Raw genomic sequence first — 14,406 nt, 5'->3', positions numbered from 1 at the left:
TGGTCAATTTGTGTAAAAAATGTCCTATAATATTTATTTATTATTTATTTTTATTTTTAATATTCGGATTGCGACAGTGTGAATTGATGTCGTTGCTTGCCGTACTGTTGTCCCCTGGTTGTCCCGATTAAGCCGACCACCGACTAACAGGCCGCCGGACGATATCGGCCTGTCAGTTAGAACAAAAATTTGACAGCTCCGATCAACTGACAGGCCGATATCGTCCGGCGGACTGGTAATCAGTGGGCCCCTTTAGAAATTAGAACAATCATCCGTCACTCATTTTATCCTTTATTAATGTCGAAATCCAAATGTCACCTTAATACTGACAAAAAATTAAATCAATCAAATATACGCCTAATAAAGCTTAATTAATGCCTTCCAAATCTCGATATTAACCCAAATTGAATACCTTAACGCGTAAGTAACTTTTCTCATACAGAAGCCAAATTAATTAATCCAAAGTAATAAAACTAACTCGCAATTAATTTCTATAGATAACCTCAACTTTACCGATTTAACGCCCGGTGGCATACAAGTTAAAAAAATATATTAATGATTTGATATGGGGCAATTTTGCTCTTGCATCACGCTCGGCTCACACCAATAATTGACCGTTTTCCAAAAAAGCTATAACTAGATTCCCACACATCCTGGCTCCAATTTCACCACGGTGACAGGTGCGACAATTGTAAAATCACTGTTGCTGACGTCACAGGCATCCATGGGCTACGGTTACCACTTAACATCGGGCGGGCCGTATTCCTGTTTGCCACCATCATTGTATTATTAAAAAAAACTGTATTATATCGGAAAAAACAGATATTTCTTTTGCGAAGTTTCTGACAATTGTCAAGATTTAGAAGAATTGTAGGTAATTCTTGACAGGTAATGAGTTATATGTCGGAATTTCGTGACAATTGTAGTGTTTCTTTTGACAATTGTCATAAACTTAGCAAGAGAAATATCTGTTTTTTTCCGATATAATAAAGTTTTTTTTTAATAATACAATGATGGTGGCAAACAGGAATACGGCCCGCCCGATGGTAAGCGGTAACCGTAGCCCATGGATGCCTGTGACGTCAGCAACAGTGATGTTTTACAATTGTCGCACCTGTCACCGTGGTGAAATTGGAGCCAGATCTTCTTGGGTTCTTACAACTCACAATCACGGGCATTATTCAATCCTGATGCTAAAAAAATTGTCCCTTGTATGGAAATTTTAGTTACCACTACGCACATACAAGAATTTTTTTTTACAATAAAACGTGACGTAATGGAACGGATATATTTGGATTTTTTTTAAATGATACAATGGAGAATGCTGCAGATTCTGCAACAGTCCAGATTTGCAATAATCAGGTTTTCGGTAGGTATTTTTTTTAAACGCTCAAATAGCACAAGTATATACACTGAGAGTATTTCCATTTCAATGTCAAATCCATGACATATTTTAAAAATCAGAATTCCGCTCCGGCGCTAACTTTAGTCATAGGTATTATAACTTTGCAACTATTAATTACTGAAATTTTAAACAAGACCATTTGCGTAAAGGATTTAACCGCAATTCGGTTTTAAAGGAATATCAACTCAGTTTCAAGTGTCATATGGTTCAAAATTGTACAGTAAATAACGTTTAGATGCAGTGCGTAGAATTTTACCGTGTAATTAGGAGAACGTATGGCGATTATAAATATACAGGGTGGAATTTTGAGACGGTTTCCATACTCATTACCCGACTACGGCAACGCAAAAGGAGGGTTATGATTTTATAAATGCGAAATTATAACTGTCTGTATGTCTGTTACCTCTTCCCGCTTAAACCGCTGAACCGATTTAAATGAAATTGGGTATAGATATAGTTTGAGACCCGGGATAGGAGATGGGATAGTTTTTAAATCATCATCATCATTTCACAAAGATCTAGTTGCGAGTAGAAGCTAGTGAGAAATAAAATGAGCGGTTAAGAATAGATGGGTAAAGTAGAATTATAAATTCTATGATTATTTATAGTTTGTTTATATTTATTTCCAAACTAACAACAACGGCAGACTATTTTGTACCGAAAATTATAGAGATAGCGTCTCCGTTTGGTTATATCCTCTAAGGGTGTAAAAGAATAGCGGCCCGATTCGAAGTTTAATACATGTCAAATATTAGGATACGATATGTATCGGATATGTCAGTCTCAAAAGTGACGTTTTTGTTTGAAGAAACGCCTGGAACTATTTTCAACTACTTCCGCTTGTAATATTAGTTGTAAATGGTTGAGCAATACACTTTTCGTTTGTCGCGAAACTCGCGACATCTAGTGTCAATTAAGTAGCGATACTTATCTGATAAATCCGCTTCTTGACGCTAGATCTAGTAGTCGACTACGAAAACAAACAGTATTTTGGTTACAACCATGTCAAGGGATTAGCCGTCTATGTATTTCTATGACTTTACACATCTTACACATTCAATGGATTTTTGATATTACCCTTCGTCATTTGGTCAAATACGAAGCCAACCTCACACCATTCACAATTCCGTGTCGGGAGATAGCATCGCCTACGTTACATTCGGGCGATGTTCGTTGTTCGCTCAAAAGCATCGTGGCTTCATCACTCTACGCTTCGGTCAGTCTACATTAGCTGTATTAGCACATTAAACTCTCGCGTTTTGTACATATATTTAATTACACAAACTAATTTGATAAACTAATTTCGGGTAGTTTAGTGGTGTTTTATTTATATCTCCGTTGACATTTGCTGGGACGTTAGTCTTTCCGTGACCACAGCTGGTGCAACTCACCGGAACTTAAGGCACTCGTCGGAATTTAAGGTAAAAAACAATGAAATCGCGGTAGACCCGTTTGTGTAACAAATAAATATGTGTATTAGCACTAGAAAATAAGACTGCTAACGTACGAGTACAGCCAGATCCAAAAGTTTGTTTCATAGGCCGTTTAGAAGCCGATTATTATCGACTTTCTTCGACTGTTCTTATAAAATCCTATTTAGATTTCAATAAACTCCAACGAGCCAAGGTCACGTGTAAGCACTATTTGTATCCGCAGAACAAAACTCGCTCAACTGAAAAATATGGAAATCCAAGCGTGAACGGAATACGAAACTGGTTAAAATGATGAAGAAAAGAAATGGGTACGAGGCAATGTTAAGAGAGGGGCAAGGGAAAATGTTAGGTTTTATAATTGTATTTTTGCACGTTTTAATCAAGGGAAAATGCCATGAAAAGAAGTAACACCGAAACTAGACAATATTTTCAAGCGCAGACTCTAAGTAAAACGTTAAAGTTGGCTCCATAGAAAAAAAAGACAAATTTTCATTTATTTCCAGTTGTATATCGTTACCCTGTATATCATAGCGGTATAATATGAATATAAAACAGCTAGTTATATAGCCGAGGGATCTGAAGAGCAAAATTTTTAACATACTTACTTATACTTTTAGAGTAGGTACCTTACCCAAATAAAAGGAAAGGTGAAAAGTTTTTAGTTTAAGTTTACAAAAAAAACCCGCGCGATGGTTAAATCTTCTGTCGCAAGTTTTGTTTCCGTAGCTTTTGTTTCCTTTTAATTCCATAATTACACCCCCTTTACACCCCCTCTTAATAAACCCTCTGTGAAAACTGTGAACTACAATAAAATGAATAAAGGGATTTCGAATTAACTTAAATCAATTACAGCTTTAAGCGGTTCCAAAAGATTTTCGATAGCTACCGTAAAATGGGGTGAGTAGGGTCAAAACTGAAATTCAAACATCGATAACATTTTATTTTTACATATGAAAACTGAATGGTGTATATAATAAGTGTTCCGGACGTTTGTATTTTAGTTTTTATTTTATTTTCGGTAGTTCCATTTCATAACTTTGACGATAAAGAGGAAAACTCACCTCACCCCGGAGTGCCTCGTATTTGGGGTGAGAGGGGTTTTCATACAAAGGTGATTTTGGAAGATTGTTGGATTGATTTTTTTTATTATGCGTATTACTATAGCTCCATTTTAAATTGGAATACATTATTTTTGTAGCCTTAAAATCCCTTCTCACCCCCCTCTCAAACCTTCTCTCCCCATTCATAACCCACCTCTCCCCGCGAAACCTACTCACCCCCTTTTACGGTACTCACAAGTACTCAGAAGTTATATATAGTAATTTTTTTGCGTGAATACAGTTCATAACAGAATTTAAAAATCATAAAATTCATAAATGTTTGTATGGCTTACACAGCCACGAAAAACGTTGTCGCCCTAAGGTGGTGGTACTGGTGCTCGACGCGGTCCCTGTACATGTCATATTGAAACTTAAGTCATTGTTAATAGAGGTGACAGCAGGGTGTCATCTATTGGACATTAGCATGTCGAGCACTAGTACCACCACCTTACCTGACACTGCTTGTATAGCCTGTAATAGACTCGGCGGCGCGCGGTGGCCAATGAATGGACGCAACCGTCCGCTTGTATTTATAACCGATTTAAAAATTTAAGGGAAATAGGCTCTCAATTCGAGGAAAAGGTTTATTTTTAAATAGATACCTTCATGGCATGGTAGCAGGCTGATACCTTATAATTCTTATAAAACGCATTGTATTTTAATTAGGGGAGAGGGGGGTAGCTATCACTGGAGGCAGCTTAGAACATATGCGTTTAAAAATGTATTTTTGATGCAATAATGATCCAAATCCATATTTTGGGCTTGCAACATCGACCCACACAACTGTCACCTGACATATTTGAAGTTTGACAGAACATGAACGAACCAGTAGCTTAGTTTGTTTTCGATGCTACCCGTTAGCGTTATTTGTGCAGATTTGTAAGGTTTCTCAAGCTGTATTTGAAGGAAGTGGTTAGTGAAACTTAATTTATTAGATAAAACAATCTATTATGTTTAGTGACGAAGGATGAATAATCAAAATTTGCAATGTTTCTACAAAATAACGACGTTTATTTTTTTAAGTAGGTGTTGGGGTAGTTATGAAAATAAATAGGAGGCAGTTTTGATTAGCAGTCTGTTCAAAACTACCCCGGCCATAAGAAATGTTCATATCTGCCCCGATATTGACTGGCATTTACTTCGAGCAACACGGAAGGGAGGCGGCATTCGCACTATTTCCCCTCTGCCGAGGTACAAGATTAGCGCGTCAATCTAATCTACCGCGGGTAATAAAACTAGTTGCACTTGGATTTTTCACTAGACCGAGTCCAGACGCGCGCGTGAACACTGCTGCACCAAAATGCCTGTTTGCTCAGTTTTTTGTTATAAAAAGAGGTCGGGGACATCAAGTTTACAAAAAGAAAGTGTTACATTTCACATGTAATATTTTTTTTACATATCATACGTTTAATTACATTCAAACACAATTATTATATTTTAGTCTCATGATATTGTTGGATTTATCGATTTTGCTCGCTCAGTACAAATTGCGGATCGGTCGAGCGACAAATCCGACTTCTCATCTCTCAGAATACAATAACATACTTCAACGAAAATGTGTTAGTGTGCGTGTTGTGACACTTGTCACTCGTCCGTACACAAAAAGAGATCGAGGTTTGCAAGATTTGTCTTTGACGTGTGTCATTTTCTATGTATTTGTGTCGTCATTACAGATTGGATTAAAGGTATGTAAGTGTGTGAGAAGTGCGACTGTGTGCACCTTTCCCCCCGCGAAAAATGGCAGAAAGATTTGTACGGTGAGATATCGCTTGGGCCCGTCCCTTCCGATGTGTCGGAAGCCGGTGTTGCTCGAAGGGCATTTAGTATGTAAATTGAAACCGTAATAATATGTATTTTAATTATTTTAGTAAATGCTAATAATGCATTTACCTAAATTCCATGAACTAAGTAGTTCAGTACTTAATACGATTAGTCTTGTTTAATATAATATTTATTAGAATTTTGTATTTCAGTACAATATTACAAAATATTAAATTAGTACTATTCTATAAATAATTAAAACATTGCAGTTTATTGATAAAGAACAAGTAAAAATGGTACAGTATTATAAAAAAAAACCGGGCAAGTGCGAGTCGGACTCGCGCACGAAGGGTTCCGTACCATAATGCAAAAAAATAAACAAAAAAAAGCAAAAAAAAACGGTCACCCATCCAAATACTGACCACTCCCGACGTTGCTTAACTTTGGTCAAAAATCACGTTTGTTGTATGGGAGCCCCATTTAAATCTTTATTTTATTCTGTTTTTAGTATTTGTTGTTATAGCGGCAACAGAAATACATCATCTGTGAAAATTTCAACTGTCTAGCTATCACGGTTCGTGAGATACAGCCTGGTGACAGACGGACGGACGGACGGACGGACGGACGGACGGACGGACAGCGAAGTCTTAGTAATAGGGTCCCGTTTTACCCTTTGGGTACGGAACCCTAAAAAGGAGAATCACAGAGAACCAAAATATAATAAATATTAAATACTCATATACTCCGCTGTTGCAACATTATTGAGGTAGTTTTGAACAATGTTATGTTCAAAACTGCCTCATGGGGGTAGCTTTTGTAAGATTTCAATACTTTTCAAAGGTACCCCCACTGAGGCACCTTTGAACACTCCAAAAAACATTAATGTACAAAACTACCCCATCTTTGTTGTAACTGTAAATTACACGAGTAAAATGTTAACACGTTTATTTCTAGTGACAAACTGTGCCAAGTACAGATAAAAAAAACGCGTACATCTCGATATTATTGCCGTTACAGCCCATTTTTCAAATCTACCCCACGTAAGTTCAAAGCTACCCACTCTTGGGGCAGTATCGAACATTATTCCTTGAGTAGCAAAAATCTAATTTGTACTTTTATCTTTAGCTTTATATATGTGCAAATGCAGTAATTACATAGGTTAATAATGTAGGTTGTTGTGTAGAGGCTTAAAACTGGATTCAATAGGTAATATTTTGAACTATGACAATTAAGGTAAAAAGTGTACCAGGCTGCCCCCCTCTCCCCTATATTCATTTTACAATAGTTGCACTGAGCATTGCGTGCCGAACCAAAACATTGTATTATTTCCGGGTTAATATAATTCCAGTCTTAATTGAATTATAATGGAGATTACCACATAAATTCGAACTACCTATACCAATTTGAAGATAGAAATTCTAACTTCATAAGCAATTACTCGGAATTCGTACGTGTAATATTTATTAGCGTGATTTCAGACTTACCTAAGTATAGGTAATATGAATGAACGTACCTAACTATAATTATTATAAACTTTTCCCAGTAATCATACTAAATTGCCCCGAAAATGTTATACATGGAGAAAATTTTGACAGTGTATACCTACAACATTCCATAGTACAGTCAAGATCAATAGTACGTACAGTCAGTGTCGTATAGTAGGTAGCATTCAAAGTATTCAAATAGTTCGCTACGCCATACATTATATGGTGTACCGAACTATTTGAATACTACCAACTATATGACGCTGTCTGTACCTAGCGAACAGACAAGGCGTCAAAAGACATATCGACCGGGATATGGACCGTGATTACCTTTTGTATTGTTTTCGAGCTCCCGATATTTCGACGCAGTTACATGCATCTTGTTCACGGGTAACTGAAGATAAGTCTAGAGAAACTATTGTTCACGGGTAACTGAAGATAAATCTAGAGAAACTATTGTTCACGGGTAACTGAAGATAAGTCTAGAGAAACTATTGTTCACGGGTAACTGAAGATAAGTCTAGAGAAACTATTGTTCACGGGTAACTGAAGATAAGTCTAGAGAAACTAACCGTGAATCATTCAAAACTGTTAAGGCGTCAAAAGTCTACCATTCTCGAATAGGTTAACAAATAGAGATATGTCTATATGTGTAGTATTATAAAATAGTCTTACCTGTACAACATCCTCTCCTGTCGATCAGCTTCCACATAGATTCTATAGTACATAAACAACATTATCACTCCTGGGATCCAGAAACTCACACTACTCGAAATCACGGCATACACTTTGTTCACAGTGAAACTGCACACTTTTGGGTGTCTTTTCCTGAAGTCCAGGTGGTCTTCCGTCGTATACCATCCCATGAAGATCGGTAGAAAGGAGACCAATGCCGGACTGCACCACACTACGGCCAGCATGATCCCTAGTCTCCCCGTTGTCATTATTAAAGGATAGTCCAATGGCTGTACGATAGCGTAGTATCTATCCACGCTTATGCAGCACAGATGCAATATTGATGCCGAAGAAAAATATACATCCAGGGAATTCCACACGTCACACATGAAATATCCGAACAGCCATTCCCCATTGGTAATCTCCACACTGAAGTTGAAGCACATCGCCCAAATGGCTACCAACATGTCGGCTAGCGCGAGCGACACGACGAAATAATTCGTGATGACGCGCAGTTTTCTGTGTCTCATCACGGAAACTATGACTAGTAAGTTCCCAAAAATCGCTGCTAAAATAATAAACAGCATAATAAAACATTTTATGATAATTATAGCTACAATTATCGGGTGATCATCGAACTGTGCGTAGACCAAGTCGTTGGTTGTCTCATTAAGTTCTAAAGATTTGTTGACGTAAGAATCCGTGAGATACATTGACGTGGAGAGGTCTCGAAAGTCTACAGTGCGGTTGTCGAACGTGTCGATATTAAAGAGTAGGTCCAGTTTCATGGTTCACATGTTATATGGCGTCTATGTGAGATTAATTTCTTTGGTTAAGATAAAGGTGGAGCGGCGGCGGCGGTCGGTCCGAAACAGCATGGCGTACGATCTGGAACAAAGGGAAATTTCATTAAGAACTTGTAATCATAAGAATAACGGCCTTAAGCACTACCAACTCAACTATGTCAACGCGTATGTGCCTAATTAAATTCAGAAAAAATCCATGTATATTCTTTGAAGCTATTATTTCACTAATAATATATAACTATTTCCGTGCATGGCGACCGTGCCGAGATCTAATGCCGTCCGTACCATATTTAAACCTCTCTTGTCTGTGAACATTAAGTCCTCACTCATCATCTTTATCATTTAGGCCATAAAATAATCTGCTACTGAGACACTGTACCAGGCCCATAACAAAAAGATAGTATCCAAAGGCGCTTACTCCCTTATTCATAAAACTTAGCATACCTTTGTTACATTTTGTCCCTTTCTAACAAACAGAAATGTTAAAATAAGGACAAACGATTATCACGGCCTTCTTTGACTTGACAGGGGCTTTAAAAATGCCATTAGTGATTTTAACACAGCCTCGATTGTTTCATTAACATTAACTAAAATGTACATATTTCAAGAAAGTTAATAAAATGAAATCAAATGAATGTAAACAGAATATATAAATTAATTCATTATTCAATGCATGAACAGCAGTTAAATTGACATTAATTAAATTGGTACTTTATAGAACACTAGACGGTGAAATAAATGTTTTGGACTTTATTCGTGCAGAAACTTACTAATTCAACAATTTGGCTGAACAGAAACATTAATTAGGGCAAGCATTTAATAAAACGAGAAAATTTAAGAGACATTTTGTAAAGTGAAGAATACCTACATATAATATTATTCACATTATTAAACTCTAGCACAATTTTGTAATTAGTATATCAAATCTCACGATATCTCGATAATTGTCATAACTATTTCGGTTTCCCCGAAGTAATTATAGCAGGTTGTCCGATATCCTAAATTAATTAATATCATTCATTGTGGATGATAAGGATTTATTATAATAATTAATAACTATAAGTTCGTAAGGGCCACTTGTCCCATCTCACAAACTGGGGGTTAACCGGTTAAACCTGGAGTTACCATGGTTACCAGTACAATTTGACACTGGGTTGACGGTTTAACCGGTTAACCCCGAATTAGTGGGAACCAGCAAGTGGCGCTAAGAGCAATATTCACTTACTCATCATTTATTACTAATTCATCGTACAATTTGGCCTAAAAATCTCTGAAAAAATATTTCTTATCTTTCCACATATATGTGGAAATATATATATATATATATATATATATATATATATATATATATATATATATATATATATATATATTACGTTATGAACAAAACTATAGTTCGTTTTTTTAGCATTAGAAATAAGGTAAACAATCTTGATGTGCTTTTAATTGAAAAACACATTTTAAAAATAAGTTACGGCAAATATGTAACAATTATGAATCTAATACGATCATTTATATTCTTCTATATTCTTCTGCTTTCATAAGTAATAGTTACTGATTTTTAAAAAGCGTTTTTCAATTAAAAGACATGTCAAGATCGCTTACCTTCTTTGAAGTTCTTTCTAATGCTAAAAAAACGAACTATAGGCCGTCATTTTGAAAATATAACTACTTAGGCCCACTTGCACTATCCCACTAACCCGGGGTTAAGCTGTTAAACCGTTAACCTAGTGTCAAATTGTACTGGTACTGGTAACCATGGTAACTCCAGGTTTAACCGGTTAACCCCGTGTTAGTGGAATGGTGCAAGTGGGCCTTAATAATTTATGAGTCGAAATTGTTCGTTCACAGTCTACAGACGTCATTGTCACGAGTAGGTACGTTCTCAAAATGACGAGCGTTTTTCCGAGCCTTTTATGGACATTAAAAATAATGTTTTTTAGTTTTGGCTTGGCATATACTTGATTTCCACACAGTTTTTCCCAAAAACATAAAATAATGCTCCGAGTTAACCAGAGAGATTTAACAATTTCTGACCTAGATTCAAATTTATATAAATGGTTCATCTATTGTCATAATTAGAGATTTTAGAGTCTCGCAGTTAAATAAAAGCAATAGAATATTAATTACCTTAAAGTAACGAGCCATACCGACCTTCCAAAATGCTAACAGAACATGAAAAGGATTTCACAACTTTCTTAGTTCAATATTTGAACTAACTTAAGAATCAAAAAAGTTAACAGAAAAAACGTTTATCTGTCTTGAAGTTAAGAATCATTGTGTTATATTGAGATTTAAAACGGTTTAAAAAGATAAGGTGTATTTGAGCGACTTAAAGCAAGGACAATTATAATATAGGTGGTAAACACTTGAATGTGTTTTTTATTGTCATTTACTGTAATTATGAAAGGTTAGATTAGTATTTAGTCTCCATACAAAGTAAAATTTCTACAAAAGCTTTCTGGTTCGCTGGTGGCCTGGGTTCGAGAGCGTGCGACTTTCAATCCGGAGGTCGCGAGTTCGAACCCTGACTCGTAGGTATTTATGTGATTTTCGGAACTTATATATGTACTAGCGACCCGCCCCGGCTTCGCACGGGTTAACAAATTATACACCTAAACCTTGCTCAAGAATCACTCTATTGATAGGTGAAACTCGCGTGAAAATCCGTTCAGTAGTTTTGGAGTTTATCGCGAACAAACACACAAACAGACAGACGCCGCGGCGCAGGGGACTTTGTTTTATAAGGTGTAGTGGTAGTGATACCTTGAATCAGCTTCAGTAAAACAATACAACCGAGAAACGTCTTAAGGGGCCCACTGATTAACAGTCCACCGGTCGGTAGCTGCCTGTCAGTTATTCGGAACTGTCAAAATTTTGTTCTAACTGACAGGCCGATACCGTCCGGCGGACTGTTAATCAGTGGGCCCCTTTAAGAATAACGATGAGTGAGTAATTTCAGCTCGGCTTCTTGTTTGTGTTTTTATGAGATTATCTTATTACTGTTATTCTCATTGCGTTTATACACATCGCCTCAGAGAGACTAGCAGTGTTGGCCGAAAGTTAATGCGAATTGAAAATGTTGGCCATTAACCATTATCAATTGAACCTTAAACCGTAAAGGACGATTACAGATTACGGTTGAATTTATAATGGTTAATGGCCAGCATTTTCAATTTGGATTAACTTTCGGCCAACACTGGAGACTAGGACATGTAGGAATGGTAATGTATTAATATGTATTATGTTGACGTGTAAAATTGTGATTTTATTAATAAATGATTGAATTGAATAGAAGATGATGCGTACGCACAGCAGTCATCACACTGATGCGATTTCGATCGAAATTGGGATTTAAAAAATCATATAATTAAAAATAATATTTAACAAAAATAAGGTCAGATTACAAAAACAGATTGTATGTCATCATTTTAAAACAAATAAAAGAAACGTATATTGTAGATAAACGGACGTACCTAGGTATAATTTAATAAGTAGCTTATGTAGATAATTAGCATAAAAAACTATTTAAATTTAAAAATAAAAAAAAACGAATAAAACGACATTAATTTTCAAAATAGGTAAACATGAAGTTATGATCTCCATCAGCACTCTACCAAATGTAAGGATATGTCGATTTGGCTTATTCATATTTATATATTTATTGCGATCATGTTCATTACAGAGTATACCATCCTCTGTAATGAACATGATCGCAATAAACATTATGAAAAGTAGGTACATGATACCCTGTTAGGGCATTGCAACAATCTTAATACTACTTAATGGTAACTATTTACAAATGATACATTATTAAACTTAAGAATTACTTATCAGTATAAACAGCCTGAATATACTGGTTAACTCATGCTACCAACTCGTCTCACTTATCTGCCTTTGGAACACACTGCGTACGAGGCTCTTTCGCTGACGAAACAATAATAAAGATAATAAGATAACGCCAATGTCGCCCAACACCGGAGATAAGATGCTATCTCAGGCATAAATAATCTACTAATCAAAATAAATACGGTAGTACGAGTAGGTACGTTCCAAAGTATGCATACGGAAATTTCGTATAAGTCTCCGTATTAAATTATTTACTTAATAAATATACCTATGATACCTCAAAATGGTCGCCAACATAAGCTTTTCTTTTTACCTATAATTATTAACCTTCCCTTCCTTCCTTCCATCCTTTCCAGGAACTTTATCCTTTTCATTCTAATCCCGCAAGAGCAAGAGCGATAAAGATGGAAATAAATATACATTCCTTGCATTTCGATGTCCCCCTCCGGATTCAATTACCACCTCAATTACGGTTTTAATGAAAATGTTGATACAAATATATACAATTTGATAAACAACGCATTCCTTATAAAGGTGGCATTCGAATGGTGACTGCAACGGCAGTATTATTGCGGTGTCACCGCGGCAGCGGGGACTCGGCTGATGTCACTGTCAATGTCCGTGATAAAATTAGTGACGAATTTAATGTAACGCGATAGTAAGGAGGCAACAACGACGTAATTTTATCAAGGATATTGACACTGACGTCACTGACATCTCCCATTTCCCGCTGCCGCAATGCAGTTTCCAGCAGCAACGGTACAACAGTAACGCTGCTTAGGTTACAATTATTTTTACACACTTAAGCTATACATACTTAACCTAGACAGTACATGTATAAATAAGCTCAAATTACGTGACAATTGGACAGTCTCAGCTAATGTGCTGGAAGCCCCGCCTTTTACTGCGTGGTTTCAGCGCTGATTTTCAGCCTGCCCGAAATTGAGGCGGTGACACAAAGCGACTGCTAAGTACTAACTTATACTATATGAATTACTACATTGTATTTATTTATAACATTAAAAAATAACTTAACCAAAACAAAAGTAAAGAGCAAATTTAGCTTAAAAAGAGAGAATAATAAGTAGGTGACAGATGCAGCGGCAACAACAGCGACGCCGCAACAGTAATGCAACTACAATTGACATCCGAAAGTCACCTTTACGGCTACCACCAGTTTTGACATTGACAGATACGCTCGCGTCTACGTAAATTACTTTCTATACATCTCGCTTGCACTAATATGCGAGTACGAGCGAGATGCATAGAAAGTAAGTTACACGCGAGCGTATCTGTCAATGTCAAAACTGGTGGTAGTGCTTCTTAACGCTGCAACAGCAACACGGCTGCGGGCGCAATCCGAATGTAGCCTTAAACGCTGTATAATGAAAAAGGAGCAGTGGTGGCCGAGTGGATATGACGTCTGACTTTCAATCCGGAGGTCGCGGGTTCAAATCCTGGCTCGTACCTATGAGTTTTTCGAAACTTATGTACGAAATATCATTTGATATTTACCACTAGCTTTTCGGTGAAGGAAAACATCGTGAGGAAACCTGCATACATCTGCGAAGAAATTCAAAGGTGTATGTGAAGTCCCCAATCCGCATTGGGCTAGCGTGGGGACTATAGCCCAAGCCCTCTCGCGCATGAGAGGAGGCCTGTGCCCAGCAGTGGGACGTATATAGGCTGAAAATGATGAATGAACCAGGAAAACCCTGACTGTTTGAGTTCCGAGTTGTTTAATTGTATTAAAAAGGAATTTGATGCCTGTTTCATTCAGAAAAAGGTGCAAGGCAAGGCCAAGACTAAATTTAGCGACTGGGCTACACCGGATATTCACGAGAAAAGACGCCGGCTCTACGACTTATATGATTTAAAGGCAACTGATAAAAG

At 36.8% G+C, this 14,406-nt stretch overlaps 1 protein-coding gene and 1 long non-coding RNA gene across 2 annotated transcripts in view; both read right to left on the bottom strand.

The window, feature by feature from the left end:
* Positions 1-8,788, bottom strand: part of LOC134801137 (octopamine receptor beta-1R-like) — a 60,329-nt gene extending 51,541 nt beyond the window's left edge. Inside the window, exon 1 of the mRNA XM_063773676.1 lies at positions 7,859-8,788. Within this exon, the coding sequence (XP_063629746.1) occupies positions 7,859-8,646 (788 nt within the window). The 5' untranslated portion in view covers positions 8,647-8,788. The remainder of the gene's footprint in view (positions 1-7,858) is intronic.
* LOC134801190 (uncharacterized) overlaps positions 1-14,406 on the bottom strand; it is a 438,628-nt gene that overhangs the window by 280,258 nt on the left and 143,964 nt on the right. The gene's annotated exons all lie outside the window — the stretch shown is intronic.

This window comes from Cydia splendana, chromosome 21 (assembly GCF_910591565.1).
Source record: "Cydia splendana chromosome 21, ilCydSple1.2, whole genome shotgun sequence".
Classification (NCBI taxonomy): Eukaryota; Metazoa; Arthropoda; class Insecta; order Lepidoptera; family Tortricidae; genus Cydia; species Cydia splendana.
This window is presented reverse-complemented; position numbering and strand designations above follow the sequence as displayed.